The following is a 27,950-nucleotide window of genomic DNA, read 5'->3' as shown; positions in this document are numbered from 1 at the left end:
TGTACTGATAATACACATTACATGGGAGGGGGGGAATAAGGGACAGTTTACCCATGTGACATTGATCTTTTTTATTCATTTTATTATATATATATTTATAATATGTACATAAAAAAACATCATGATCAAACTCAGCAGTGAGACAGAGAGCACCAAAGTGGACAAGCGAAAAACTGAAAAAAAGTGAGGATCAGGAGGAGACCTGCATGATGCTCGGTATTAAAGAACACGTGTTCCTTTATTAAGCCATGGGAGAGCCACAAAGATGTGAAAATTACACAGAAAAACACAAAAAAATAAGATTTTAGCAGTTCCATCATAATCACATTCATGAGCACGAGCCCAAACAAAGCCCGCCGCTAACTTTACCCCCACGTGTTGTCCCACCCACATTTCCTAAACCCCTCCCTCATATCCGTCGATGGACCGGACACAATATTACCACAGTATATTTTCAATTAATATATTAAAATCAGTAGAATATCAAGAATTCTTGATAAGAAAAGCACATTCAGAACAAATCAAAAAGGCCACTGTTATGGCGTGAAACGTTCAATTTAGCGAGTCTGTGTGACCGAGTGTGCGTGTGTCTGTGTGGAGAGTTGCAAACAATCGTTTCATTCGCAGAAGGACTTGTGAGATTTCAGAGAAAAGCCGACCTGTGCTCAGGGAGCAGGAAGGTCACGCACACAGACCGTCCCCGACCCCACACACTACTGTTCTCTCCCTTCCTTCCAGCGATTACTTTAGGCCTACCAGATCCTCAAATTCATCACACCAAACTGAATGAGCATAAAATGAGGGCTGGCACACAATCCAGTCTGGTTGAGTCTTGCATCGCGTCACAGGCTTGGTCAAACCACATCTGTAAAAGGCTCTACCAAAAAGACAACACGCTAACGTTAGTGCTAAGACGGCTGCTGTATCTACTACCCTAAAGAATCACATCTACAACAGATACTTTCTATGAACCCGCTTTCAGCCCTCGCGTCGCTCTTCTAGACATTAATGCCATAGACTGGTTGGTAGCCGTGTTCTGCAGACAGTAAGCGCTCACTAACTCGTCAGTATACATTGGACATCACAGTTTTTACAGGCTGCAATTTGCACGTTACTACATGGAGCTCTGAGCCGGGAGGCCGAGGCTGTGCCACCTTAACTTCAACTATCTGCCGAAGACCGACCGGGAGGCCGAGGCTGTGCCGCCTCAACTTCAACTATCTGCCGAAGACCGACCGGGAGGCCGAGGCTGTGCCGCCTCAACTTCAACTATCTGCCGAAGACCGACCGGGAGGCCGAGGCTGTGCCGCCTCAACTTCAACTATCTGCCGAAGACCGACCGGGAGGCCGAGGCTGTGCCGCCTCAACTTCAACTATCTGCCGAAGACCGACCGGGAGGCCGAGGCTGTGCCGCCTCAACTTCAACTATCTGCCGAAGACCGACCGGGAGGCCGAGGCTGTGCCGCCTCAACTTCAACTATCTGCCGAAGACCGACCGGGAGGCCGAGGCTGTGCCGCCTCAACTTCAACTATCTGCCGAAGACCGACCGGGAGGCCGAGGCTGTGCCACCTTAACTATCTGCCGAAGACCGACCGGGAGGCCGAGGCTGTGCCACCTTAACTATCTGCCGAAGACCGACCGGGAGGCCGAGGCTGTGCCGCCTCAACTTCAACTATCTGCCGAAGACCGACCGGGAGGCCGAGGCTGTGCCGCCTCAACTTCAACTATCTGCCGAAGACCGACCGGGAGGCCGAGGCTGTGCCACCTTAACTATATGCCGAAGACCGACCGGGAAAGTCCAAGCCAGATTTAGTTTTATCAATGAGTATTAGGAGCCATTCAGAGAACAATGTTGTAATATATTGATTGGCTTAAAGAGGAGGCTGATGGGAGTTCATATCCGGTCTGCATGCCAAAACCAGTCAGTCCCTGCTACCCCTGAACGTTCAAGCAGTCAAACTCACTCCGACCCAATCAACCAGAATCTAGGACTTTTTCTAAGACCGTAACATGACGACCGTAACGTGACCATGATGACATAACATGCTCAAAGCCAAACAACCATAAAAGAAATGCACTGTGGGACACGTGATGACGAATGGTGGATGGCAACACGGTCTGAGAAGTCGGTCATGGCCAAGGCGTAAAGAACCTGTGGTGTGACATGCTTCAGAAGTTACGCACACGGTCAGTATCTTTAGGAGTCCAGTGAGGCACAGGAGGGAACAGTAGCTTTCAGAGACAACTCCCTAAGTCCCCCGACCAAACCGAAAAACAACATCCCAACCCACCCGATAAAGTTGGACAACATTTCAAGCAATTTTTACAAGCTTTTTCAATTAGAAAAAAACTACAGAAAATACAAATATCAAATAATAAAATCATTGTAATAACAATAAAATAAGATGAACAATAATCTATGAATATGAAGACAGAATATTGCCAATTTCTTGTTTCATATGTCCTGTTAATTAGTTGAATATCACTTGCCCAAGCACCTACATACTCCCTCCACTAATCTAGTACTACGTCATGCCCCGTCCTCAGTGTGTGTGTGTGTGTACACTGTCTGTTTATGTTGAAGAACCACATTGGGCATACTGTAATATAGAGTCCTGACAACTTAAAGACATACAAACATGACTTAAGCATATCTCAAATATTTGTGTCATTTTTTTTTGTTTTGTCTTTACATGTGAAATCCTAACAAGAGGAGTGATGTGAGCTAACTAACACCGTACAGTATATTAAAACACTCAAAAACCAAAAGTCTCTCTCACTAAACCCTCCCGTCTGCATGTAGAGGGATGAAGGTAAGGAGTGATTCCAAGTTCAACCAAAAGTTATCCTGTTCTGTGTCGAATCCACCTAAAGCTCAGGCTCTACGAGGAGTCAGAGCTATCCATCCCAGCACCCTCTTCTCCACACAAAGTGTATGTCTCTCCCCTCTCTGCTGATGCCTTCAGAGTCCAGTCTACTCATTCTATTTCTATGATACCCGTAGCCTAGATACCCGTATCCTCTCAGTAGTTAGTACGCTGGTAGTGGTGCATGACTGTCTGCAGTCTGCCCCAACGCCAATTCAGTTCCTACAATGGATGGATGGATACAGGGCTTTAAATAGTGCATTAGTGTTACTATTGCATGTAGAACGTAGACCGTAGGCTAGATTGAACACGTCACTCACTTGATACCTATAAACAGACTTAAGATGGTGACACGTCGCCATGACTACAAGGCACCCCAGCAGTCTGAGATAAAAACAGGTCCAATACATAAATGACAGATTATTGTAGCACTCTAAACTGAATTTTGCTATTGACAGACATAGCCTAAAGGAAAGAAAACCTCACCTGTGACGACTTCCTATGGGAGAATCACTCCGCCCCCTGTTCTGTCTGTGTGTGTGTGTGTGTGTGTGTGTGTGTGTGTGTGTGTGTGTGTGTGTGTGTGTGTGTGTGTGTGTGTGTGTGTGTGTGTGTGTGTGTGTGTACACAGGAGAGGGAGAGAGATAACGCTCGCCGGAATCTAAAACCTAATCTTCTATCACCCAGTTCTCCTCTAAGTCAATACCAATCTTTTCTCATATCTGTTTACGTTCCTGACTCATCGCTCGGGAAAAAAAGAAGAAAAAAGTTCTCAACCTAACCCCCACTTAACTTTTCTCTTTACTTTTTGGGGGGGAGATACGGTCTTAAAGTCAGTCCCCAGTTCTCACCCCTCCTCTCAACCTCTCCCGATCCAACCACCCATCCCGCGGCAAGAGTAAGAGAACGGGAGATGGGAGGGAGGCTGAGGGATTAAGAGGTGGAGGAAGTGAAGCCCAGAGCAGGGAGAGTGAAGAAGAGGAGAGCATCCAGAACAGAGTCCAGTTTAACAGCACCCCCCTCCAGACTGCCTGACAGGGGTGCTGTCTATCTTCAGGTTGGGCTTGTCCCCTCCAGCCGTGGCCCCGGGGCCCATCCTCTTCTTGATCTCAGCAGCCATGGTCATGAAGGCCTGCTCCACGTTGGTGGCGTTCTTGGCACTCGTTTCCAGAAAGGGGATGGCCAGGGAGTCGGCAAACTCCTGCAGGCGACAGACAGGGACAGAATAGATAGGGATCAAACGTATGTATGTATGTATGTATGCATATATAAACTCAGCAAAAAAAGAAACGTTCTCTCACTGTCAACGGTGTTTATTTTCAGCAAACTTAACATGTGTAAATATCTGTATGAACATAACAAGACATAAACTGAACAAGTTCCACAGACATGTGACTAACAGAAATGGAATAATGTGGCCCTGAACAAAGGGGGGGTCAAAATCAAAAGTAACAGTCAGTATCTGGTGTGGCCACCAGCCGCATTAAGAACTGCAGTGCATCTCCTCATGGACTACAGCAGATTTGCCAGTTCTTGCTGTGAGATGTTACCCCACTGTTCCACCAAGGCACCTGCAAATTCCGGGACATTTCTGGGGGGAATGGCCCTAGTCCTCACCCTCCGATCCAACAGGTCCCAGACTTGCTCAATGGGATTGAGATCCGGGCTCTTCACTGGCCATGGCAGAACACTGACATTCCTGTCTTGCAGGAAATCACGCACAGAACGAGCAGTATGGCTGGTGGCATTGTCATGCTGGAGGGTCATGTCAGGATGAGCCTGCAGGAAGGGTACCACATGAGGGAGGAGGATGTCTTCCCTGTAACGCACAGCATTGAGATTGCCTGCAATGACAACAAGCTTAGTCCGATGTTGCTGTGACACACCGCCCCAGACCATGACTGACCCTCCACCTCCTAATCGATCCCGCTCCAGAGTACAGGCCTAGGTGTAACGCTCATTCCTTCGACGATAAACGCGAATCCGACCATCACCCCCGGTGAGACAAACCACGACTCATCAGTGAAGAGCACTTTTTTGCCAGTCCTGTCTGGTCCAGCGACGGTGGGTTTGTGCCCATAGGCAACGTTGTTGATGGTGATGTCGGGTGAGGATCTGCCTTACAACAGGTCTACAAGCCCTCAGTCCTGCCTCAGCCTATTGCTGACAGTCTGAGCACTGATGGAGGGATTGTGCGTTCCTGGTGCAACTTGGGCATTTGTTGTTGCTATCCTGTACCTGTCCTGCAGGTGTGATGTTTCGATCCTGTGCAGGTGTTGTTACATGTGGTCTGCCATTGCGAGGACGATCAGCTGTCCGTCCTGTCTCCCTGTAGCGCTGTCTTAGGCGTCTCACAGTACGGACATTGAAATGTATTTCCCCGGCCACATCTGCAGTCCGCATGTCTCCTTGCAGCATGCCTAAGGCACGTTCACGCAGATGAGCAGGGACCCTGGGCATCTTTCTTTTGGTGTTTTTCAGAGTCAGTACAAAGGCCTCTTTAGTGTCCATAGTTTTCATAACTGTGGCTTTAATTACCTACAGTCTGTAAGCTGTTAGTGTCTTAATGACCGTTCCACAGGTGCATGTTCATTAATTGTTTATGGTTCATCGAAGAAGCATGGAAAACAGTGTTTAAACCCTTTACAATGAAGATCTGTGAAGTTATTTGGATTTTTACAAATTATCTTTGCAAGACAGGGTCCTGAAAAAAGGACGTTTCTTTTTTTGCTGAGTTTACATATCAAACACATGGAACATACAAGGCAATGCCCAGCTGTTGTTGCATTGTCCGTGGTGTTAAAAAAAATGGTATTGTATGCGTTTAATTGTCAAAAAGTACTGTGTGTATGGTGCGTGATTTTGTCTGTGAATTTAATATGCACTAGTGGTGGGGGAAATATTTATAGAGTTGCATTTCACAATATTATATCTATACTTTTGACTCAAAGTATCTTTTTTTTTATCTGACCAATGAAAAAAAATAGAAAAAAAATCTAATAATATGCATTCGATCTCCTCAGGTTTTACCACATTAATGATGATATAGATTTCTAGAGATATTGAGCACTCAAAACAAATAAATTCGATAATTGATTTGTGTAGCCTGAAATCTCCTAAACACTACTCATTGGGAGTGCATTTCATCTGGGTTTGTAGGTGTTGTATGGTAGCTGTACCTTGGCTGTTGTGTAGTCCACTACTTTCTTGGTGGTGAGGTCACACTTGTTCCCCACCAGCAGCTTGTTGACGTTCTCGCTGGCGTAGCGGTCGATCTCCTGCAGCCACTGCTTCACATTGTTGTACGACTCCTACAGAGCAGGACGGAGATACACAAGACAGAGTGAGATTAGTGACAGTGTATGACTGCCTATCCTACAGGCATGTGAGAAACAGGTAGAGGGCTAATATGTGCATGCCAAACAACATTTTAGTATGTCAAAAGGACTTGGGAAGTAGAGCATTTGATTAAGAATGGTACAAACCCAGTAGGACTAGGTCTAAGCACAGATCGCCGCCAAACTAATAACCCACCTGATCTGTGACATCATAGACCACGATGATGCCGTGGGCGCCCCTGTAGTAACTGGAGGTAATGGTGCGGAACCTCTCCTGACCAGCAGTGTCCCACTGACAGAGGGAGGGAGTGGAGAACGACAAAAGTGAGATGGGAGGGGAGAGAGAGAGAGTTGTTTAATGCCAACAAACGAAACAGACTAGGTTCATTGAAATGACTAAACACACACTCGCCTGTCGTCACCCAAGTTCACATCATTCCTGTCCTGAAAGCCTCTGGATTAGCACTAGGTACGTATGGTCAATAGAATATCACACTAACATCTATAGTTCCTCTTGCTGGGAACAGAACTGGGTCCCTGTTGTTTAGCCTTAGGGCAAGTCGTTAAACTACAGAGCAAACACATGAGGTAAAACTTAGCAACATAACTAGGTTACTGAACCGTTTATCAAATCTAGTCAAGCCTTTATAACATCAGCAAATGGGTGTCACTGTTGGAATAAAGGCGGGGCGGAGTGGGCAGTAATGGTGGTGTTTTAATAAAATCAACTATATATATGCATTGAGCTTGTCTGATGCTTTAAGCTCGCTGTTTGATGAAATTAGACACAAATTACTCAAGAGGGAGCCAGAGATACAGCTAACCAGAAGGAAAAAAACCTTAACCTGTCCCGACCATCCTCTTCCCACTCCTACTGGCTTTCCCAGATTCTGGCGTTACTCTCCGGAAGTTGCCGGTAATAGGCTACACAAAGAGTCTGCAAACTGTCTCATGTGGAAAGTCCATTTATCTTACCATTTCTACCAATCTACGTGCCAGTTATGGTTTTCATATGCGTATACAGTTTCATTTCATCTATGTCTTCTTTTCTCAAAATCATTGTCAATTGGTTAATCAAAATTCTATCCAAACCTAAATGAAAATGATAAACATAAAAAGTTATTTCAGTTGCCAAATATGTAAAAATAGCCTATGAAGCCAACAAATAAACCCATTGCAGGTAGAAAATATCCCGATTAAAATAAATATTATATTAAATCATATTGGCTAAAAATGGCCTGTCTGCAATGAACTTAAAACATTGTATCAACTATTAACTTGGTTCAGACCTGAAGCTCCTTGCAACATTGTAGAAAATATTCTGGGTCTTTACCATGCCAGTGAGCTCGGGACAGACACACAGCTGTCGGCTACTTCGCACCTCTCTGATTCAGAGGGGTTAAATGTGAAGGACACATTTCAGTTGAATGCATTCAGTTGTACAACTGACTAGGTATCCCCCTTTCCTTTCCCTTATTTGCGCTTGGGATAAGAAGTAATCACGTAGGCCTAATTTATGAGGAACTATTGTAATTCTCAATGGATGTATAAACAGACTGTTTGCTTGCTGTTAGAGGTGAAGAAAACATTACTTTGACAAGCTCCAACAGCTCATTAGTGGTGGTGCATTAAGCCAATCAGAAATACTATCAGATCCCCAAATGGGCACATTTATATGCCTACATTTGCGAGCATGCCCGGTAGCCTATTGGCCAACTTCTATGCGTAATCAGGTGCGCGTCCTTACTCAACATGGACCGGAGCGCTCCAAACAACAGACAATAACTAAATTGACAAAACTCGTAAATGGAATGAAATAAACTAAAACAAGTTTCTCACAATTGTATCCTAGGTTGTGCACTCTGTAAACAACGTGTCCACTCCACAATGTGAACGGTAAAAAAGACTGGAATAATAACATATTGAACGCATTAACAGACATTACCGTAACCAAACAAACATTGTAGATTAGAAATGAAAGGAATTAACAGTAAAATGTACTACTGGTGATACTGTATGTAATGGGGAATTGATAGATACTAACAATCAAACGCAAACAATTCACACAATGAAGTTAAGAAACAATGAATGTGCACAAATTTGCAGGAGAGAGTGCCTTCTGGAGAGATGTGCATGGAACAGCCACACTCCCCTTCTTGGACTGTGCCTCCGCAAGGGATTAGTTCACTGAGATGGGCGCGAATAAGACAGGTGTCTCGTGTGTCAGAATAAAATATATACATTTGCTGCTGCTCGACACAACAACAGAAAATCTTGGTCGACCAACAGCCTATCGACCAAACATTCGACCAGACGAATAATTGGGGTCAGTGGTGGTAGTCACACTGTTGGTGTTGTCGGTAGTGGTGGTGTTGTCGGTGGTGGTGGCAGTGTTACTGGTGTTGTTGGTAGTGGTGGTGTTGTCGGTGGTGGTGGCAGTGTTAGTGGTGTTGTCGGTAGTGGTGGTGTTGTCGGTAGTGGTGGTGTTGTCGGTAGTGGTGGTGTTGTCGGTAGTGGTACTGTGGTTGGTAGTGGTGGTGTTGTCGGTGGTGGTGGCAGTGTTAGTGGTGTTGTCGGTAGTGGTGGTGTTGTCGGTAGTGGTGGTGTTGTCGGTAGTGGTGGTGTTGTCGGTAGTGGTACTGTGGTTGGTAGTGGTGCTGTTGGTAGTGGTGGTGTGGTTGGAAGTGGTAGAGGTGTTGGTAGAGGTGGTGGTAGTGGTAGAGGTGTTGGTAGAGGTGTTGGTAGAGGTGTTGGTAGAGGTGTTGGTAGAGGTGTTGGTAGAGGTGTTGGTAGTGGTAGAGGTGTTGGTAGTGGTAGTGGTAGAGGTGTTGGTAGTGGTAGTGGTAGAGGTGTTGGTAGTGGTAGAGGTGTTGGTAGTGGTAGAGGTGTTGGTAGTGGTAGAGGTGTTGGTAGTGGTAGTGGTAGAGGTGTTGGTAGTGGTAGTGGTAGAGGTGTTGGTAGTGGTAGAGGTGTTGGTAGTGGTAGAGGTGTTGGTAGTGGTAGAGGTGTTGGTAGTGGTAGAGGTGTTGGTAGTGGTAGAGGTGTTGGTAGTGGTAGAGGTGTTGGTAGTGGTAGAGGTGTTGGTAGTGGTAGAGGTGTTGGTAGTGGTAGAGGTGTTGGTAGGGGTAGAGGTGTTGGTAGGGGTAGAGGTGTTGGTAGGGGTAGAGGTGTTGGTAGGGGTAGAGGTGTTGGTAGGGGTAGAGGTGTTGGTAGTGGTAGAGGTGTTGGTAGTGGTAGAGGTAGAGGTGTTGGTAGTGGTAGAGGTGTTGGTAGTGGTAGAGGTGTTGGTAGGGGTAGAGGTGTTGGTAGTGGTAGAGGTGTTGGTAGGGGTAGAGGTGTTGGTAGTGGTAGAGGTGTTGGTAGTGGTAGAGGTGTTGGTAGTGGTAGAGGTGTTGGTAGTGGTAGAGGTGTTGGTGTTGGTAGTGGTAGAGGTGTTGGTAGGGGTAGAGGTGTTGGTAGGGGTAGAGGTGTTGGTAGGGGTAGAGGTGTTGGTAGTGGTAGAGGTGTTGGTAGTGGTAGAGGTGTTGGTAGTGGTAGAGGTGTTGGTAGTGGTAGAGGTGTTGGTAGTGGTAGAGGTGTTGGTAGGGGTAGAGGTGTTGGTAGGGGTAGAGGTGTTGGTAGTGGTAGAGGTGTTGGTAGTGGTAGAGGTGTTGGTAGTGGTAGAGGTGTTGGTAGTGGTAGAGGTGTTGGTAGTGGTAGAGGTGTTGGTAGTGGTAGAGGTGTTGGTAGTGGTAGAGGTGTTGGTAGTGGTAGAGGTGTTGGTAGTGGTAGAGGTGTTGGTGTTGGTAGTGGTAGAGGTGTTGGTAGGGGTAGAGGTGTTGGTAGGGGTAGAGGTGTTGGTAGGGGTAGAGGTGTTGGTAGGGGTAGAGGTGTTGGTAGGGGTAGAGGTGTTGGTAGTGGTAGAGGTGTTGGTAGTGGTAGAGGTGTTGGTAGTGGTAGAGGTGTTGGTAGTGGTAGAGGTGTTGGTGTTGGTAGTGGTAGAGGTGTTGGTAGTGGTAGAGGTGTTGGTAGTGGTAGAGGTGTTGGTAGGGGTAGAGGTGTTGGTAGGGGTAGAGGTGTTGGTAGTGGTAGAGGTGTTGGTAGGGGTAGAGGTGTTGGTAGTGGTAGAGGTGTTGGTAGGGGTAGAGGTGTTGGTAGGGGTAGAGGTGTTGGTAGGGGTAGAGGTGTTGGTAGGGGTAGAGGTGTTGGTAGGGGTAGAGGTGTTGGTAGGGGTAGAGGTGTTGGTAGGGGTAGAGGTGTTGGTAGGGGTAGAGGTGTTGGTAGGGGTAGAGGTGTTGGTAGGGGTAGAGGTGTTGGTAGTGGTAGAGGTGTTGGTGTTGGTAGAGGTGTTGGTAGTGGTAGAGGTGTTGGTAGTGGTAGAGGTGTTGGTAGTGGTAGAGGTGTTGGTAGTGGTAGAGGTGTTGGTGTTGGTAGAGGTGTTGGTAGTGGTAGAGGTGTTGGTAGTGGTAGAGGTGTTGGTAGTGGTAGAGGTGTTGGTAGTGGTAGTGGTGTTGGTAGTGGTGTTGGTAGAGGTGTTGGTAGAGGTGTTGGTAGAGGTGTTGGTAGAGGTGTTGGTAGAGGTGTTGGTAGTGGTAGAGGTGGTGGTGGTGGTGGTAGAGGTGTTGGTGGTGGTAGAGGTGTTTGTGGTGGTAGTGGTAGAGGTGTTTGTGGTGGTAGTGGTAGAGGTGTTTGTGGTGGTAGTGGTAGAGGTAGTGGTAGTGGTAGAGGTGGTGGTAGTGGTAGTAGAGGTGGTGGTGGTGGTAGTAGAGGTGGTGGTGGTGGTAGTAGAGGTGGTGGTGGTGGTAGTAGAGGTGGTGGTGGTGGTAGTAGAGGTGGTGGTGGTGGTAGTAGAGGTGGTGGTGGTGGTAGTAGAGGTGGTGGTGGTGGTAGTAGAGGTGGTGGTGGTGGTAGTAGAGGTGGTGGTGGTAGTAGAGGTGGTGGTAGTAGAGGTGGTGGTAGTAGAGGTGGTGGTAGTAGAGGTGGTGTTGGTAGAGGTGTTGGTAGAGGTGTTGGTAGAGGTGTTGGTAGAGGTGTTGGTAGAGGTGTTGGTAGAGGTGTTGGTAGAGGTGTTGGTAGAGGTGTTGGTAGAGGTGTTGGTAGAGGTGTTGGTAGAGGTGTTGGTGTTGGTAGTGGTGTTGGTAGTGGTGTTGGTAGTGGTGTTGGTAGTGGTGTTGGTAGTGGTGTTGGTAGTGGTGTTGGTAGTGGTAGTGGTAGTGGTAGTGGTGGTGGTAGTGGTGTTGGTAGAGGTGTTGGTAGAGGTGTTGGTAGAGGTGTTGGTAGAGGTGTTGGTAGAGGTAGAGGTGGTGGTAGAGGTGTTGGTAGAGGTGTTGGTAGAGGTGTTGGTAGTGGTAGTGGTAGTGGTGTTGGTAGTGGTAGAGGTGGTGGTAGAGGTGTTGGTAGAGGTGTTGGTAGAGGTGTTGGTAGTGGTAGTGGTAGTGGTGTTGGTAGTGGTAGTGGTGTTGGTAGTGGTAGTGGTGTTGGTAGTGGTAGTGGTGTTGGTGTTGGTAGTGGTGTTGGTAGAGGTGTTGGTAGAGGTGTTGGTAGAGGTGTTGGTAGAGGTGTTGGTAGAGGTGTTGGTAGAGGTGTTGGTAGTGGTGTTGGTAGTGGTGTTGGTAGTGGTGTTGGTAGTGGTAGAGGTGTTGGTAGAGGTGTTGGTAGTGGTGTTGGTAGTGGTGTTGGTAATGGTGTTGGTAATGGTGTTCATTGTGTCAGACTCACAATCTGTAGTTTGATGGTCTTGCCGTCCAGCTCGATGGTGCGGATCTTGAAGTCTACACCGATGGTGCTGATGTAGCTCTCTGTGTAGGTGTCATCCTGGAGGGAAGAGAACACAGTTAGACAGATCCAGGAACCTGCATTTTTGACAGAAGGCACCAGAACGCCACTTACTAAATAGCTGTGAACAGTAATAGTCTATACAGTGAGTATACTTACAGCAAAGCGGAGCAGAAGACAGGACTTTCCCACACCGGAGTCACCAATAAGGAGGAGCTTGAACAGGTAGTCACTGAAATGAAAGCATCCAGCATCAGACCAAAGACTAGACGTTCTAAACACTGTTGCTACTTGACTCCAGTAATAAGCCCTACTACTGATGTGAAGTTGCATCAATTTCTTCTATTTAGGATTAGTGTTGTCACAGTACCAAAGTTTTACTAACGATATGATACAGAGTAGTATCGCAATACCACGGGGCAATTATTTTTTTTATTTTTATAATCAGTGGCCTAGTGTCCTGTTCGCCCCGTCCCCCGGGCGGTTGTTTGCGTTTTCTAAACGTTTTACGCAAAAACCTGTCACTAAAATTAACACTTCTCACTCAATACAACACATTGAATTTAACTTCACACCGTTCAGTGTATAATAAAATACTGCATAGAATGGCTGATTTGCTCATATTTGCAAAGGCCTACCTGTGATTTGGTTGGAGGAATGGGAGGAAGGAATATATACTGAACAAAAATATAATCGCAACATGTAAAGTGTTGGTCCCATGTGTCATGAGCTGAAATAAAAGATCCCAGACATGATCCATACACACAAAAATCTTATTTCTTTCAAATCTTGTGCACAAATTTGTTTACATCCCTGTTAGTGAGCATTTCTCCTTTGCCAAGATAATCCATCTACCTGACCGGTGTGGCATATCTAGAAGCTGATTAAACAGCATGATCATTACACAGGTGCACCTTGCGCTGGGGGCAATAAAAGGCAACTATAATGTGCAGTTGTGTCACACAACACCACAGATGTCTCAAGTTGAGGGAGCGTGCAAATGGCATGCTGACTGCAGACATGTTCAACAGAGCTGTTTCCAGATATTGAATGCTAATTTCTCTACCATAATCCGCCTCCAACGTCATTCTAGAGAATTAAGCAGTACATCCAACTGGCCTCACAACCGCAGCCACATGTGATCATGCCAGACCAGGACCTCCACTTCTTCGCCTGAGGGATCGTCTGAGGAGGGGGGGGGGGGGGTGCTGAGAAGTATTTTGTTCTGTAATAAAGCCCTTTTGTGGGGAAAAACTCACTCTGATTAGCTGGGCCTGGCTCCCAAATGGGTGGGCCTATGCCCTCTCATGGCCACTGCCCAGTAATATGAAATCCATAGATTAGGGCCTAATTAATGTATTTCATTGGACTGATATACTTTTATGAACTGGAACTAAGTAAAATCTTTGAAATTGTTGTGTTTATATTTTCATTCAGTATACATGCATAATGATCTACATGTTATTGTATCAGTAAGGGGAAAACACTACATGAAACCTTCTTTACCCTTCAGTTAACAGACACACACACTTTCCCTCCGTTCCTCACTCTCCCTGGTCTCCCTCACTCATAAACACACACCACTCTCTCTCTCTCCCGCAAATACCCACACTGCTCCCAACTTTTAAGACGTTAGGAACCAAACAGAATTTAAAGAGCACTTGTCAGAAATTGATTTTTGATATAGTTATTAGGCCTATATGAATCCTACTTTTTGAAGCACATCTCAAGAGTAGCAGACCCTTTTCCTTTTTTCCTGGGCCAATCAAATGTGCCTAGACCTACTGTCAGCTAGCCAGGTAACATGACTGAAACACGTTGTTTGTTATCAAACCAATAATTGACGACCCAGGATTAGTTTAAAAGGGCCTGCGACATGGTTTGTGAAATTATATAAAATGTGTGCTAATCCCGATAGGTAATATGGGTCATATTTTAAGCATTTAGGCTAGAGACAAGCGGTTTCTTTGCTGTAAAGGTGCAAGCATGCCTGTCGCGAACGGTGCTCCAGTTTCCCTCTCTGGCACTCAGAGGCAGCATGACAGTAAACTTGCAAAGTCTACACAGGCTGGTCTGTGCTCTTGGTTATAACAGGCGATTAAATTATACAATGTATCAACATTGCACACTCTGCGCGCTGCTCCCAATGTAACAAATGTACAACTCTAAGAGAAGACTCATCAGGGTCTGCATACCCGCTCGCCATCACGGCTAAATGATATTTTAAAAACTGATGGAAAAATAGATGCACATGAAGAGCGGATGGAGAGAAGCAGGTGAGTGAGGGCTGGTAGAGGATGTAGCTCGATGATTACAGCTGCCACACGTGATATGCGCATGAAAGTGAAATGGATATTATTGGACCTGCGCATACAAGGAGACTAATGGCTTTTTCTTAAATTCAACTGAATTTATAAACAAAAAGGACTTTATAAACATCTTATAACAGACGCCAGCAGGTTCTTTCGGTCGGTAGGGCTGAAAAATGTGGTAGTATCATATGAAACGGTACTCTAAAATGTTGGTATCATAAGTTTAATTATATTTTGGTACCATGATACTGCGGTGGTACCAGTATACTTTGCAACACTACTTAGGATAGCTTAGGATTGTAGGCTTAGGCCCAATATAGAGAAAGTGTGGAGAAAAAGTCCTGAGGCAAGAAATGATCACATTATGGTGATACCAATATTAATTTGTTCAAGCAACTACTTCTGCATAGGGCATTTAGCTTCTGGCTGTACACAGAACTAAATGTTTAATATTATGCTAAGCAACTATCATCATTACTGCCATTACGCACAGTATGTACTCCCAAATCCACCTTCAGCCAAGTATGGCTAGCTGCAGTCCAATATGGCGACCAGAGTATGGGCGAGTGGGTGTTTCGAAAGGAGTGGGTGTATGTAAAGCGAATCAGCAGTCACTCAATTAGCCCGTGTCAGCTAACATTTTATAGATTGGTAAATTAGTTTAGCGGCCAACTATCTAAACCAATTGATCATCAGTAATCATATAAAAAACTGCAAACATTTGCCTCCACCCTATGGCAAAATGTGTAGAACTGCAGGAAATGAGCTGTTAAAACGTAAATGTTCTCTTCGCTGTCAAGAGGGGGGCTGCTAAAATGTTTTGCCTGCAAGGTGGGGGGTATCAATGTGGGTATGCAGACCCATGAGCCACTGGCCCCTCATGATGCGTTCCGTTTTTTGTGGCCCCCACCCCCATCAAAATGGCCCAATCCCTGGTCTAATCTATAGCAGAGTGCTTTTGACAAACCCACTCTGGGCTCCTTCTCCCTTCAGCACCTCCGATAAAAATCACTCATTACTGCCGCGCACTGGTCGACTGATCCAGCACCACTACAGTATCGCGAAAGAATATTGGTTTTATTTAGACCTTTTTTTTTTTTTTTAAGTACATAACGTTGGTAAGCGCAGTAATGACGATAGTTGTTCGGCGAAATTGCATATTCTTGTGAGTACCGAAAGGAATTGACATAACGTTTGCACAGCTGGTCAATGGCACTTTGAATTGAAGGATCCTGTGCGTCAGAGCAGATCTCGTCTCCTCAAGCCCATTTACTCAGATTCAGTAGCACCTAAGTTTTGGCCCGAACATTAACATAGTTATTATTAGCTAGTTAGCTACATTACGTTGCAACTAGAGACAAAGAACAAAGCGCCTTTACAGAACTGTGGGTGCGTGTGTGTTTCTGACAAAGCGATCTCAAAGCAAGACATTCTACTGTAACTACTGCACCGGTGTGACGTTCAAGCACAACGTCCTAATTCTCCGGTCGCCACCGTACCGAGCATTTCAGGGCCACACACAAGTGACAGATGTTTGAGGCACAAGCAAGCTAGCTTTATTTATTGACAATGCGTATATCAATGACGTGATAGCTAGCTAGCTATGTGTATGTAAAACATTATGCTAGCTAACGTTGGCTGGCACGGGAAAGAGATCAGCTGACGCTAGCTAGCTGAATAGCTACATACCGCTCGAAACTCAAATGTTATGGAACTGCCCGCGCCAATCAATAGCTTGTTTGATTATTCATGTACCATTACAGTAAAACATATTAGTGGTTCTCGGGGCGGCGGGTCTACTCACTATTCTGGATTCATGATTTGACTGACGTTCGGGATGTGTTTTTCTTTCGGCGATTTGACTGTCCCTTCCTCCTCTCACTCACAAGCAAAAGATGACTTGTCGGTCTCGATATCCGAAGCACTTGAATGTCTATTTCACCGTCTTGTTTACCTAACCTTGTCCTTCTTGGGTGTCTAATCGTTATGGGGCTATATAACGTTTAGCGACATTCCTATTGTCTTCTGATTTGACAGGTTTATTTGATCCTTTTGATTTCTTTCTGTGTACGCTCCTCGCTCGAAGTACAAGATGGCTGCGCAGGTGCGGCAGTGACATCAAATGACGTGGCACTACAGACAAATCTAGAAAGGGTCTGATGATGGGAGTTGTAGTTCAAAGTCTACTGCCGCGTTCAAAACAACTAGGAACTCGGAAATCTCCGACTTTAGTACGTTCAAGACAACTGGCAACTCAAAAAAATTAGCTCCAACTCGGTATTCCAAAATGGGAACTCGAATCTTTTTCTAGAGAGCTCCGACTTTCCGACCTAAAGATCACTGACGTCATGATTTGACCTCGTTTCTTTTCGAGTTCCCAGTTGTCATGAATACACCATACCTGGACATGGTGACGCCGCAGAGTTTCTTAGCCCAAAGGCGCAACATCGCGAGACTGCTGCGAACGCTTGCGAAACAGACCAAACAGACCGGCCGGGGTTTGAGAAGTCAATGAGAAAAGTGAAAATCTATTCCTTGGTTCTTACTTTTTCGAAATATTAAGGGACAACCTAGATCAGAGCCAAAACTTAAGGAGTTGAACATGTTATTACTCCAACCTAGCTTAAGTGACAAACTGACACGTTTACATTTTCGTGAAAAACAACTTTATAACGGAGTGCCTTTGATTTGACGGCCTGCACATGCGCAGTTCTGCTCGAGACGACCGTTAGACCCGATGACGTGCCCTACGCATGAGCATTGCAAACCAACGTCGCCATGAGCTCGCATACAAGTGTGATCGGGGATTTCTGTTGGAGAAGCAGTTTTAGCTTATCTTCATACTGTACTGTCTTTAGTGACACATCACACTATTCTTGCACAATATCACTCTTTCTTCATGCAAATTTCAGTTCAATGGAAAAATGTAATGCTTTTATGTAGCTATGGGTTTCAAAGATCATCCCTAAAACAATGTTCATTATTAAAAAAAACATAATTGATTATCAAACATTATTTACAGAAGTTGGAGAAACATTGTGGCACACCAATCATCAGTAGAGAAGGTAATGCCCAGCAATCTGTCCACACACACACACACACACACACACACACACACACACACACACACACACACACACACACACACACACACACACACACACACACACACACACACACACACACACACACACAAACAGAGAGAGAGAGAGATACTGTACATATAAAAGTGTCAAGGTGATTTGAATTGATCGATATTTGATATGTTGATTTGTGCCGTGGTATCTAACCACAGAGATAACACATGGAATAAACACATTCCGTAACCGTAGCTGACAGGACATAAAACACCAAACTGACTGAAACATAAAAACACCAGAGAACGCTTTTAAAAAGCAGAGTCTCTTTCACAAACATCATCTATAAAACACCCTCACAATGCCTTCCTAATCCACTGTCTACACAGTAGACACAGTAGACGTTTTCATACACAACAGATATCCTTCCTCATCTTTCTTGGGTGGTTTAGCATTAGCCCCAGCCCCCACAGGGGTGGGCAGGTACACGTTCCCCACTGCGCCCTCCTCGAAACCGGGGTTGTCATATCCATCGGCAACCCACGGAATGTGAGTGGCAGCCTCCAGGCCCTGGTTGATGTAGTGGGCCTCCTGGCTGGCCTCCAGCGGGGGCAGCTCAAACAGAAGGGCTTTGAGCGTCTCCCCCAGCTCCCTGAAACCAGGCCTGTGTCCCGGCTCCCTGTGCCAACAACTCAGCATCACCTCATAACTAGCGGGGAGATGAGAGGTGCAGGGAGAGAGATGAGTAGATATACAGTGCATATATATATATATATATCTACTCTCTCTCTCTCATCTCGCGAAATTGAGTGAGATGAGGGAGAGAGAGAGAGGGAGAGAGAGGAAGAGGGAGAGAGAGGAATAAGTCAGACAGCGCAGAAAGGAAGAGAGAAGGGGAGAAGAAGATGGATTGAGAGAGAGGGATGGAGAGAGAACAAAGGAAAAGTGAGACACCGTATCAGAGAGAGGAAGGAAGATGGATTGAGAGGGAGAGGCAGGGTTAACATATCATTAATTACACAGACAATATCATCTCTGTGGACATGCTCCATGTTGCCCAACTCTCAGTTACAGCCTGTCTAGCCCATAAGGCTCACATTGATTCAATTAGATAGAGCTACAGAACTACAGGGGAGGTCCAGAAGCTAGCCAATAAATATTTGGGGAGAAACCAGGCGCACTTTATGTCCCACTGGGCACAGACATCAGTTCAACATCTAGCTTGGATCTGTGGTTTAAAGTATTTCAGTAAAAAATACTTTAAAGTACTACTTAAGTCGTTTTTGGGGGTATCTGTACTTTACTTTACTTTTACTCCACTACATTCCTGAAGAAAATATGTACTTTTTACTCCATATATTTTCACTGGCACCCAAAAGTACTTGTTACATTTTGAATGCTCAGGCAGGGCAGCAATATGGTCCAATTCACGTACCTATTAATATAACGTGTTGTCAACCCTACTGCCTCTGATCTGGAGAACTCACTAAACACATACTGCATTTGTAAATAATGTCTGAGTGTTGGAGTGTGTCCCTGGCTGTCCGTACATTTAAAAAACAAGAACATCATGCCATCTGGTTTGCTTAATAAAAGGAATTTGATGTATAGCATTTACTTTTACTTTATACTTTTACTCAAGTATGACAATTTAGTACTTTTTCCACATCTGTACTTAAGTACATTTAAAACCAGATACTGTTAGACTTTTTCTCAAGTAGTATTTTACTGAGTGACTTTCACTTTTACTTGAGGCATTTTCTATTAAGGTATCTTTACTTTTACTCAAGTATGACAATTGAGTACTTTTTACACCACTGGCTGTGATTTACATTAGGTTGAGTTGTCAAATAACGTGAATTCAACGTGAAATTGTCCAAAATGTCACCCTGTCATTGGATGTAGGTTAAAAGTTGGGTATAACAATACTAAATTCCCTGACGTTGATGACTTTTTGGAAATCCAATCAGTTTTCCACATTGATTCCACATGATCATATTAAAGATTTTGGCTGAAATGACGTGGAAACAACATTGATTCAACCAGTTTTTGCCCAGTGGGGTTCAAACGTGGCCCAAGTTGTCAACAACTCTGTGTGAATCTGTAAACTGAAGTTTTCACTAAATACAGCTACACATTCAAATTCAATTAATTATTGCACTCACACATTACATTGTAAACAAAGGCTACTGGTTACCATATCTACGTTCACAAAACTAGCATCAGTTCTTGTGAACATGTATTGAGCTACATTCCGCCACTGATTCCATAACAAGTGAGGTCATACTACTAAACTAGACAAGAATAAAGTGAGGACTCACAGTTTGTCATCACACTCAGGAAGCTTGAGTCTGTGTCCAGCGTTCAGCAGCTCCAGGAGCTCATGGTTGTGGACCCCAGGATACGGTGTCCTTCCCCTGGACACTATCTCCCACATGGTGACTGCAAATGACCACTGTAGTAAAGGCACACACACACACACACACACACACACACACACACTTTCTTCAATTTAAACATGCATTGACATAACAGCCAGTTATTTATAGCCATCTTTATGATCACCCTCTGCTAGCTTCAGTAATGAGTAGCATACAGAATTTGTCCTGGTCAGGTCACAGGGTCAGCTCACACTGCTGGTCCAAGTGATGGGTCAGTCAGATGTCATGCCAGTCATCTCTTAGTCATGTGTGACTTACCACATCACTCTTGCTAGTAAAGATGGACTCTGATAGGCTCTCTATGGCCATCCACTTGACCGGCATTCGGATAATCACTGTCTGTCTGTAGTAGTTGTTGCTGTATGTCTTCTTGGAGAGGCCGAAGTCAGCCACACACACGTGCAAGTCATCCCCCAACCTGGAAAAGACACACACACACACACGTCATCCCCCAACCTGGAAAAGACACACACACACATCATCCCCCAACCTGTAAAAGACACACACACACACACACACACACATCATCCCCCAACCTGGAAAAGACACACACACACACACACACACACACACACACACACACACACACACACACACACACACACACACACACACACACACACACACACACACACACACACACATCATCCCCCAACCTGGAAAATACACACACACACACACACACACACACACACACACACACACACACACACACACACACACACACACACACACACACATCCTCCCCCAACCAGGGAAAGACAGACACAAGAGCGCAAACACACACAGATACAAACACAGCAAGTCTGACTGGTAGTCAACTACGTTCTAAACTATTTAATAATATGTACTTATAGCTACAAAGAAAACATGTTTACTACTGCATGGTGATCTGTAGGCATATTCACTGTGACAAGGCTTTGTTTCAATTGATTTACCAACTGGTGTATCCATCCTACTATCCTGATATCAGTCTGTGGCTTGGTACCATGTCCTCGAAGGTCTGGAAGAACCTTACCCATCCTCATTGAACATGTTGGTAGGTTTCATCGTAATATATTCCCTTAGCTGAATACCAATGGTGTGGACATAGATCAGTGGAGGCTGCTGAGGGGAGGACGGCTCATAATAATGGCTAGAATGGAGCAAATGGAATGGCATCAAACACATGTGTTTGATGTATTTGCTACAATTCCACTCCATCCATTTACCCGAGCCCGTCCTCCCCAATTAAGGTGCCACCGACCTCCTGTGACATAGATGCGGTCTTCCTTATCTGAGACTCCCGTGTAAGTACACTCTGATTGACTGGCACTCCCTAGTGGACTTACATGCAGTTGCGTGCAGCCAGGTCCCTGTGCAAAAAGCCATGTGAACTCAGATACTCCATCCCTGCTGCAATGTCAACCATGAAGCGCAGAAGACTCTGGTGAGGCACAAACTGTGAGGAGGGAAGAGGTATTCATTTAGATTATACATATTAGTCAGAGACCGTGCACGTGTGATGTGCGTCCTTGTGTCTATGCCTCTTTGTGTGTGGGTGTGTGTGTGTGTCTCTCACCATGGGAATATCCCCGTAGCGGGTAGCGATGAGGAACCGGCGCAGGTCTCCATGCTTCATGAAGGGTAGAATCACCAGAGGGACTGGCAAAGGAGAATCCTGCTCCAAAGTGACCCCTGCAGGACAAACACAGATACTTTCAGAGGATGCCAATACTGCAACAAGAATTTGAAGGATGAATGGAATGTTGAGTGATAGCATTAAAGTCGGCATTGAAATACGTTACAGAGTAAGGTGAGCTAGTAGGGCAGAATTACCAAGAAGTTTGACAACGTTGATATGGTCAAAGTGCTGCATGATCTCTGCTTCCTTCAGAAACGACTCTAAGTCCTCCTGCCTGTGGAGTCCAACTGAAGCCACACAGGGAGAAAACATACAGTATAAGCTGTATAAACCACAGGTGAGGGCGGGCTCATTAATGGCTGGAATGGAATAAATAGAATGGTATCAAAAATATCGGTTCCCATGTGTTTGATAAAATTCCATTCAGCCATTATTATGGGCTGTCCTCCCCTCAGCAGCCTCCTGTGCTACAGACATACAGTACTAAGGAATAGGCTGCATTCATGTTACATGGGGATATTTCAAGATATCATTCATGTTACATGGGGATATTTCAAGATATCCATTCATGTTACATGGGGATATTTCAAGATATCCATTCATTTTACATGGGGATATTTCAAGATATCCATTCATTTTACATGGGGATATTTCAAGATATCCATTCATTTTACATGGGGATATTTCAAGATATCCATTCATGTTACATGGGGATATTTCAAGATATCCATTCATGTTACATGCGGATAATTCCCTGAATGATGCGTACCTCTCATGGTCTTGACAGCTACTTTGATGTCCATCCCTTGCTCTGGAGTAAAGATCCCCTCGTAGACAGAGCCAAACTCTCCTGGAGGTACCGGCAAAACACATTATAATTCACTGGAACATGCTTCATTATCAGGATAGAATAGAAAAGCAGGCTGCAACTAGAATAGAATGTTATATGATAAGTCTCCTTGACTGACCAGCTCCCAGCTCCTTTCCCAGGGTCAGCTGGTTCCTGTCCACCAGGACATCCCTCAGACTGGTAAGTAGTTTGTCACCAACACTCTCCAGCAACTGAACCACACCAGGTACCACCACCACTATAGGAGACGGGAGAAAGGAGGGGGGGGGGGAATAATGAAGGGAGAGTCAAATGGGGACACAACACTGTTATCTACATAGTTAATCTGACAGTCCTGTCTATCTGAGTCAAATACTGTGTCTACTGTTTATAGTGAATTCTTGGCAGTGTCAGACTCACTGTTGACTTCCTGAGGGGCAGCGTGTGAGCCCTCATTACGACCATAGGTCACACCTGTGTGAGAAGGCAGCAGTTCCACCTCCTGGTCTTGACTGGAAAATAAATATATATATATATATATGAACCTCTACATCCAAGCTAGATCAAAAAGGCTCTGTCCCCAGCAGAGGAGGCTAGTGGGGGGGCCTATAGGAGGACAGGCTCATTGTAATGGCTGGAATGGAATTTTTGCAACAGAGTCAAACGTGATTTCCATATGTTTGATGTGGTTCCAATAATTCAATTTTAGACATTACAATGAGCCCGTCCTCCTATAGCCCCTCCCACCAGCCTCTGGTCACCAGGTGGGTATTCAGGTTTGCCTGAGTTATGTGTATTTACCTGAGCTTGGTGTATTTACCTGAGCTTGGTGTATTTACCTGAGCTACGTGTATTTACCTGAGCTACGTGTATTTACCTGAGCTTGGTGTATTTACCTGAGCTTGGTGTATTTACCTGAGTTTGGTGTATTTACCTGAGCTTGGTGTATTTACCTGAGCTTGGTGTATTTACCTGAGCTTGGTGTATTTACCTGAGCTTGGTGTATTTGCGCCGCAGAGAATAAACAGCAGCAGGGACCATAATCGACAGCAGAAGGACTCCCAGTACAGTTCCTATGATCACCCAGGGAGAGGGACCCTCCACATGGGAGTGGTGGGGATCCAGGGGGATGGGACCAGGGGTGTTTATCACTAAAGATTTCCCTGTAGACAGACGGGTATCTTCACATCATTTGAAGTGGGTTGGATTCATATCTGTCCTGACATTCCATGTCCTTCTACATCAAAAGGAAATGAGCTGTATATATTATCCATAACCTTGCACATGTGTGCATCGGCACAGTGAGGCTTTTAACAGCCAAGGTTAGTGCTCTGAGTCATGATTATCTTTAAGCAGCGTTGTTAGCATCAGCCGTTTCGGTTTTGTTAGTATACCGTAACAGCGATGCCAAATGTGATGACATCATCCAAACTCACTATGAAATGTTATGATATGATAAGGGTATGACCACAGTAGGATGGTACAATTCTTATCTTGATCATGACTCACACGTTCTTCCTTAGTTTTAACCAATCAGCATTCAGGATTAGACCCAACCGTTGTATCAGCAGCACCAGCTACAGCTGTGTTAGAATGAGGTAGTAGTAATGACATCATCCAGACAGACTCACATCTATGAATGATTATGGGTGCTGTTGATGATGCTGCTGCTGCCCCCTGGTGGAATGACACGTCATTTCTTGCCCGGACCGACAGCCGGTAGTCCGACCATGGGCTGACCCATGTGAGGTTGACTGCAGTGACGGTCAGTCCCGCTGAGGCAGGGAGAAAGATGACCGCCTCCCCACACACTGCCCACTGACCATCAGTCCCTCCCTCTCTCTCTGAGCATTCCACGTCATACATCACTTCCTGCCTCCCCCCCAGGTCAATGGGAGGGTCCCAAAGCAGAGTCAGTATTGAGTCATTGAGGCGCTGGACTGTTACATTTACAGGAGCAGAGGGTGGTCCTGTGGAAGAGAAATACTAAATGCCAAACAGCTCGAGATATTGGAACATAAGAAAATTAGGAAATGAAAGAAACATGGTTGTCACCTACAAACATGTTTCCCATTGTCGTTAAGATTCATGAATGACCCTCTCTGACTTCTCCAATATGGCACATCGTTATTCAGATGAAGCAAGTTGTTGAACTATTTACTACATTCTACACAACTCATCCATAAATCTTGTTTGATACTTCTGCGAAATTACAAAAATAATGTGGTTTGAGGAACTCGTCGGAGTGTCTTACGTGTGCACCCCATGACATACGGGTCACCCGGGAGGCTGAAGTACCCCTGACGACAGTCACACCCTTCTGCACCCTCCCTGTCCGTCTTCCTGTTGGGTGGACACGAGCGACAACCCCCACTCTCATTGGCTGCCTTGTAGTATCCAACTCTACAGGCTGTTGGAAGAAACCCAAATAAATCTGTCAAGGCTACTACACAGATAGATGGCTAGCCCTTATAAGATGCATGGGGCCAGGAGCTTTTCCCGACTTTGCGACCTGACCTGGAAAAACTCCTGGCCCAAAAAATATATTGTGTATCTACTAGAGTCAAACTCATCATAGTGATGTGTTTCGGGTTGGTCTTCACATACCTTCACAAGAGTCCCCCTTTTCTTGGTGACCCGGGGCGCAGGTGCACCCACCTTGCAGTGGACCCCACTTCCCATTCACCTGGCACTCCCTCTGAGGGGGCTCCAACTTCCCCTCTACCCCCACGGTGCCTTCAACACAGGACCCTGTCAATGACCCCGCTCCTGCAGACGCTCCCTCAAACCCAACCAGGTGGCTGACCAAAGGAGGACATCTCCTGTAGTACAGCCTGACTGAGGATAGGAAGATGCAGCGCCCTGAGTAGGTGAATCCAAGATGGAAGCCATCGTGTGAGAGAGGCTCAGTGTTTAACACTAATTCCAGGCTGTTTTTAAGGTACTCTTTGATCTGATGCACTTCTGTTGTGGTGCTGAAAGTCTGAGAAGTTTTTAGATTGAGGGGATTCTGGGATTCACTAAATTTGGACAGTGGAGAGTCTGATTCCAGAAGGTGGACCTGGAGTGGACTCAGCTGATTGGATGATGACTCCTCTTCCTGGGCGAATTGTAGGTCCAATAGCAGGTGCAGGGCATCCTTCCGTGCAATCCAATTAGTCAGTAGTGATCTTGAACTGGGTTTGTTGTTGACAGCGCAGGCTTGATAGACTGGGACTTGGGTCTCTGAACCCATCTTCAGTAATTTCTCACTCCACTGTAGTGACAGGAGAGGATGATACAGTATGTTATTAACCAAGTAATGGACTAAAAAGCATCTTCAACAGAGATTCTCGTGTGTCAGGGAAACCAGCCAAAAAATGTATTTCATGAATGATCTATAAAGTAACTGGTCTAAACCTCCACAGCATCTCGTGTTTCTGCTAGACAGAGAGAGCAGAATGGGTAGCCATCCTACTTACTGCTTTGGAGTTTGGATAAGATGTCCATTTCAGACTGGCCTGTTTGACTGAGTTGAAGAGCTCCACTGAAAGGAAGAGGAGAGAGGGGACAGAGGCGGGGAACGAAGGGAGAGGATTGGAAGTAAAAGTGGTTTATTTGACCCATAATGTAAGCCTATTGCAGCTCTCAAATAATATGGTGTTTTGGCATGAAATGTAAATACTGTAAAGTGCACAGACAGTGGCAGTCTATTTACATTATACAAAACTTTCTCTTCTATTTAAAAAATATATATAAATACAAGTATAATTTGGTTCATTTTAGCAGTGTAATGTACAATACAGTAGCATATTGCTACCAGGAGAATTGAAAAGAAAACTATTGTTAATCTGAAAATATTATCAAATATAGAGTACAGACTATTTGTGTGGCTAGTCAACGTATACACAGCAACGTATATCATTCGGACGTCATCTTAAACACCTGTATGAATGACTTACCTTCTTGCGAGGCTGTTTGCGCAAAGGTGCCGCCACAGTATAAACATAACCAAAGTACAACATTCCACCTGACGGCCGACATCGTCCGCACACTTCCCAGTCTTCTCAAGTTCTGTCAAAATACATCAGAACACACTGTCTTCAAGCGATGAAGAGGTGCTATTATGAGGAAGTTTAAACAGGAACCACCTTTTCCACAGTGCATTTGGTCTGTAAGACGTCTATAGCTAAACTGGCCTACATGTCAAATATTTTGGTGATATTGCGATAGCGGGAACTTCTTTCAGCCTGGAATCCTCAGTTTGACCATTAGAATGTCGCTACGCCTGAAGGCTATTACGTTACTTGAGTTCCCTCCCCCACCCACCCCTTGGTAGAATAACAATAGTACAGAAAGGAAGATTAGAGTGCTGAGGCCTGAAGTTAATTTGATAACCTACATTCTGTCACTCAAATATCCTATAGTAGTAGCTCCATTAAAAGTGCACAGATACCTAGTCCTACATTCTTTATCAAAATAATTTTATTTTGCAGAATATTTTTCTATTAGAATCATTTACATTAGAAGAATATTATAAATCTGAAAGAATCAGTGGGGGGGCTGTCACTGTTTTTGTTGATGATGATCCACTAATCAAATATTATTTATGAAGATGATTTTCAGTTTGTTAACTTCATCAAGCATGTTAGAATGGTGTAAAATCACATACAACACTGCTCATAACATGTCATATGAAGGCAGAGAAGACTTGAGAAGAGGCATATTATTCAGGCGTTTCTGCTGTCATCCTGACAGACTTACTGGTTTCCCATGAAGGATGCTTGTCCTCCCACTGATCAACACATGCCCAGTATTGGTCAATATCTTCCACTTCTTCTTTTTTCCCAGATCTTAAATCACATGACTTTGCTATTTGGGTCAATTTCTGCTTTCCACAGTACAAGTACAAAGAAAACAGATCAAATCAAATCAAAATCAAAGTTTGTCACATGCGCCGAATACAACCTTACAGTGAAATAATTACTTACAGGCTCTAACCAATAGTGCAAAAAAGGTATTATGTGAACAATAGGTAGGTAAAGAAATAAAACAACAGTAAAAAGACAGGCTATATACAGTAGTGAGGCTATAAAAGTAGCGAGGCTACATACAGACACCGGTTAGTCAGGCTGATTGAGGTAGTATGTACATGAATGTATAGTTAAAGTGACTATGCATATATGATAAACAGAGAGTAGCAGCAGCGTAAAAAGAGGGGTTTGGGGGGGCACACGATGCAAATAGTCCGGGTAGCCATTTGATTACCTGTTCAGGAGTCTTATGGCTTGGGGGTAAAAACTGTTGAGAAGCCTTTTTGTCCTAGATTGGCACTCCGGTACCGCTTGCCATGCGGTAGTAGAGAGAACAGTCTATGACTGGGGTGGCTGGGGTCTTTGACAATTTTTAGGGCCTTCCTCTGACACCGCCTGGTGTAGAGGTCCTGGATGGCAGGCAGCTTAGCCCCAGTGATGTTCTGGGCCGTACGCACTATCCTCTGTAGTGCCTTGTGGTCTGAGGCCGAGCAATTGTCTTACCAGGCAGTGATGCAACCAGTCAGGATGCTCTCGATGTTGCAGCAGTAGAACCTTTTGAGGATCTCAGGACCCATGACAAATCTTTTTAGTTTCCTGAGGGGGAATAGGCTTTGTCATGCCCTCTTCACGACTGTCTTGGTGTGTTTGGACCATTCTAGTTTGTTGTTGATGTGGACACCAAGGAACTTGAA

General features: G+C 45.1%; 2 protein-coding genes across 2 annotated transcripts; both read right to left on the bottom strand.

The window, feature by feature from the left end:
• Positions 1-56: 56 nt before the first annotated feature.
• Positions 57-16,396, bottom strand: rab1ba (zRAB1B, member RAS oncogene family a). Its single transcript, XM_055938921.1, has 6 exons — positions 16,077-16,396; positions 12,120-12,192; positions 11,904-11,999; positions 6,403-6,498; positions 6,048-6,179; positions 57-4,069 (listed from the first exon to the last, which is right to left on the bottom strand). Exons 1-6 carry the CDS (start codon positions 16,088-16,090, stop codon positions 3,875-3,877), a joined length of 606 nt encoding a protein of 201 aa, XP_055794896.1. The 5' UTR covers positions 16,091-16,396; the 3' UTR covers positions 57-3,874.
• Positions 16,397-16,921: 525 nt separating this feature from the next.
• On the bottom strand, positions 16,922-26,514 carry si:ch73-40a2.1 (tyrosine-protein kinase receptor TYRO3). The gene is made up of 15 exons (XM_055938920.1): positions 26,185-26,514; positions 25,705-25,769; positions 24,851-25,499; positions 24,498-24,653; positions 23,875-24,213; positions 23,235-23,406; positions 22,664-22,755; positions 22,383-22,502; positions 22,184-22,264; positions 21,609-21,701; positions 21,352-21,467; positions 21,122-21,231; positions 20,049-20,208; positions 19,671-19,804; positions 16,922-18,058 (listed from the first exon to the last, which is right to left on the bottom strand). The coding sequence occupies exons 1-15, from the start codon at positions 26,264-26,266 to the stop codon at positions 17,731-17,733; spliced, it is 2,697 nt and encodes an 898-aa protein (XP_055794895.1). The 5' UTR covers positions 26,267-26,514; the 3' UTR covers positions 16,922-17,730.
• Positions 26,515-27,950: the final 1,436 nt, after the last annotated feature.

The sequence above is a fragment of the Salvelinus fontinalis genome, chromosome 11 (assembly GCF_029448725.1).
Source record: "Salvelinus fontinalis isolate EN_2023a chromosome 11, ASM2944872v1, whole genome shotgun sequence".
Lineage (NCBI taxonomy): Eukaryota > Metazoa > Chordata > Actinopteri > Salmoniformes > Salmonidae > Salvelinus > Salvelinus fontinalis.
Note: the sequence above shows the minus strand (reverse complement) of the source record. Positions and strands in the feature narration are given on the sequence as shown.

Coding starts and splice junctions, on each gene's coding strand:
- rab1ba (XM_055938921.1), bottom strand. Junction 6,499..11,903: donor AGACCATCAAACTACAGATT/GTGAGTCTGACA, acceptor TCCCTCTGTCAG/TGGGACACTGCTGGTCAGGA. Junction 4,070..6,047: donor TGGACTACACAACAGCCAAG/GTACAGCTACCA, acceptor TGTCGCCTGCAG/GAGTTTGCCGACTCCCTGGC.
- si:ch73-40a2.1 (XM_055938920.1), bottom strand. CDS start 26,266: ATGTCGGCCGTCAGGTGGAATGTTGTACTTTGGTTATGTTTATACTGT. Junction 22,265..22,382: donor GGGAAAGGAGCTGGGAGCTG/GTCAGTCAAGGA, acceptor CGGTACCTCCAG/GAGAGTTTGGCTCTGTCTAC. Junction 21,468..21,608: donor CAACGTTGTCAAACTTCTTG/GTAATTCTGCCC, acceptor TTTGTCCTGCAG/GGGTCACTTTGGAGCAGGAT.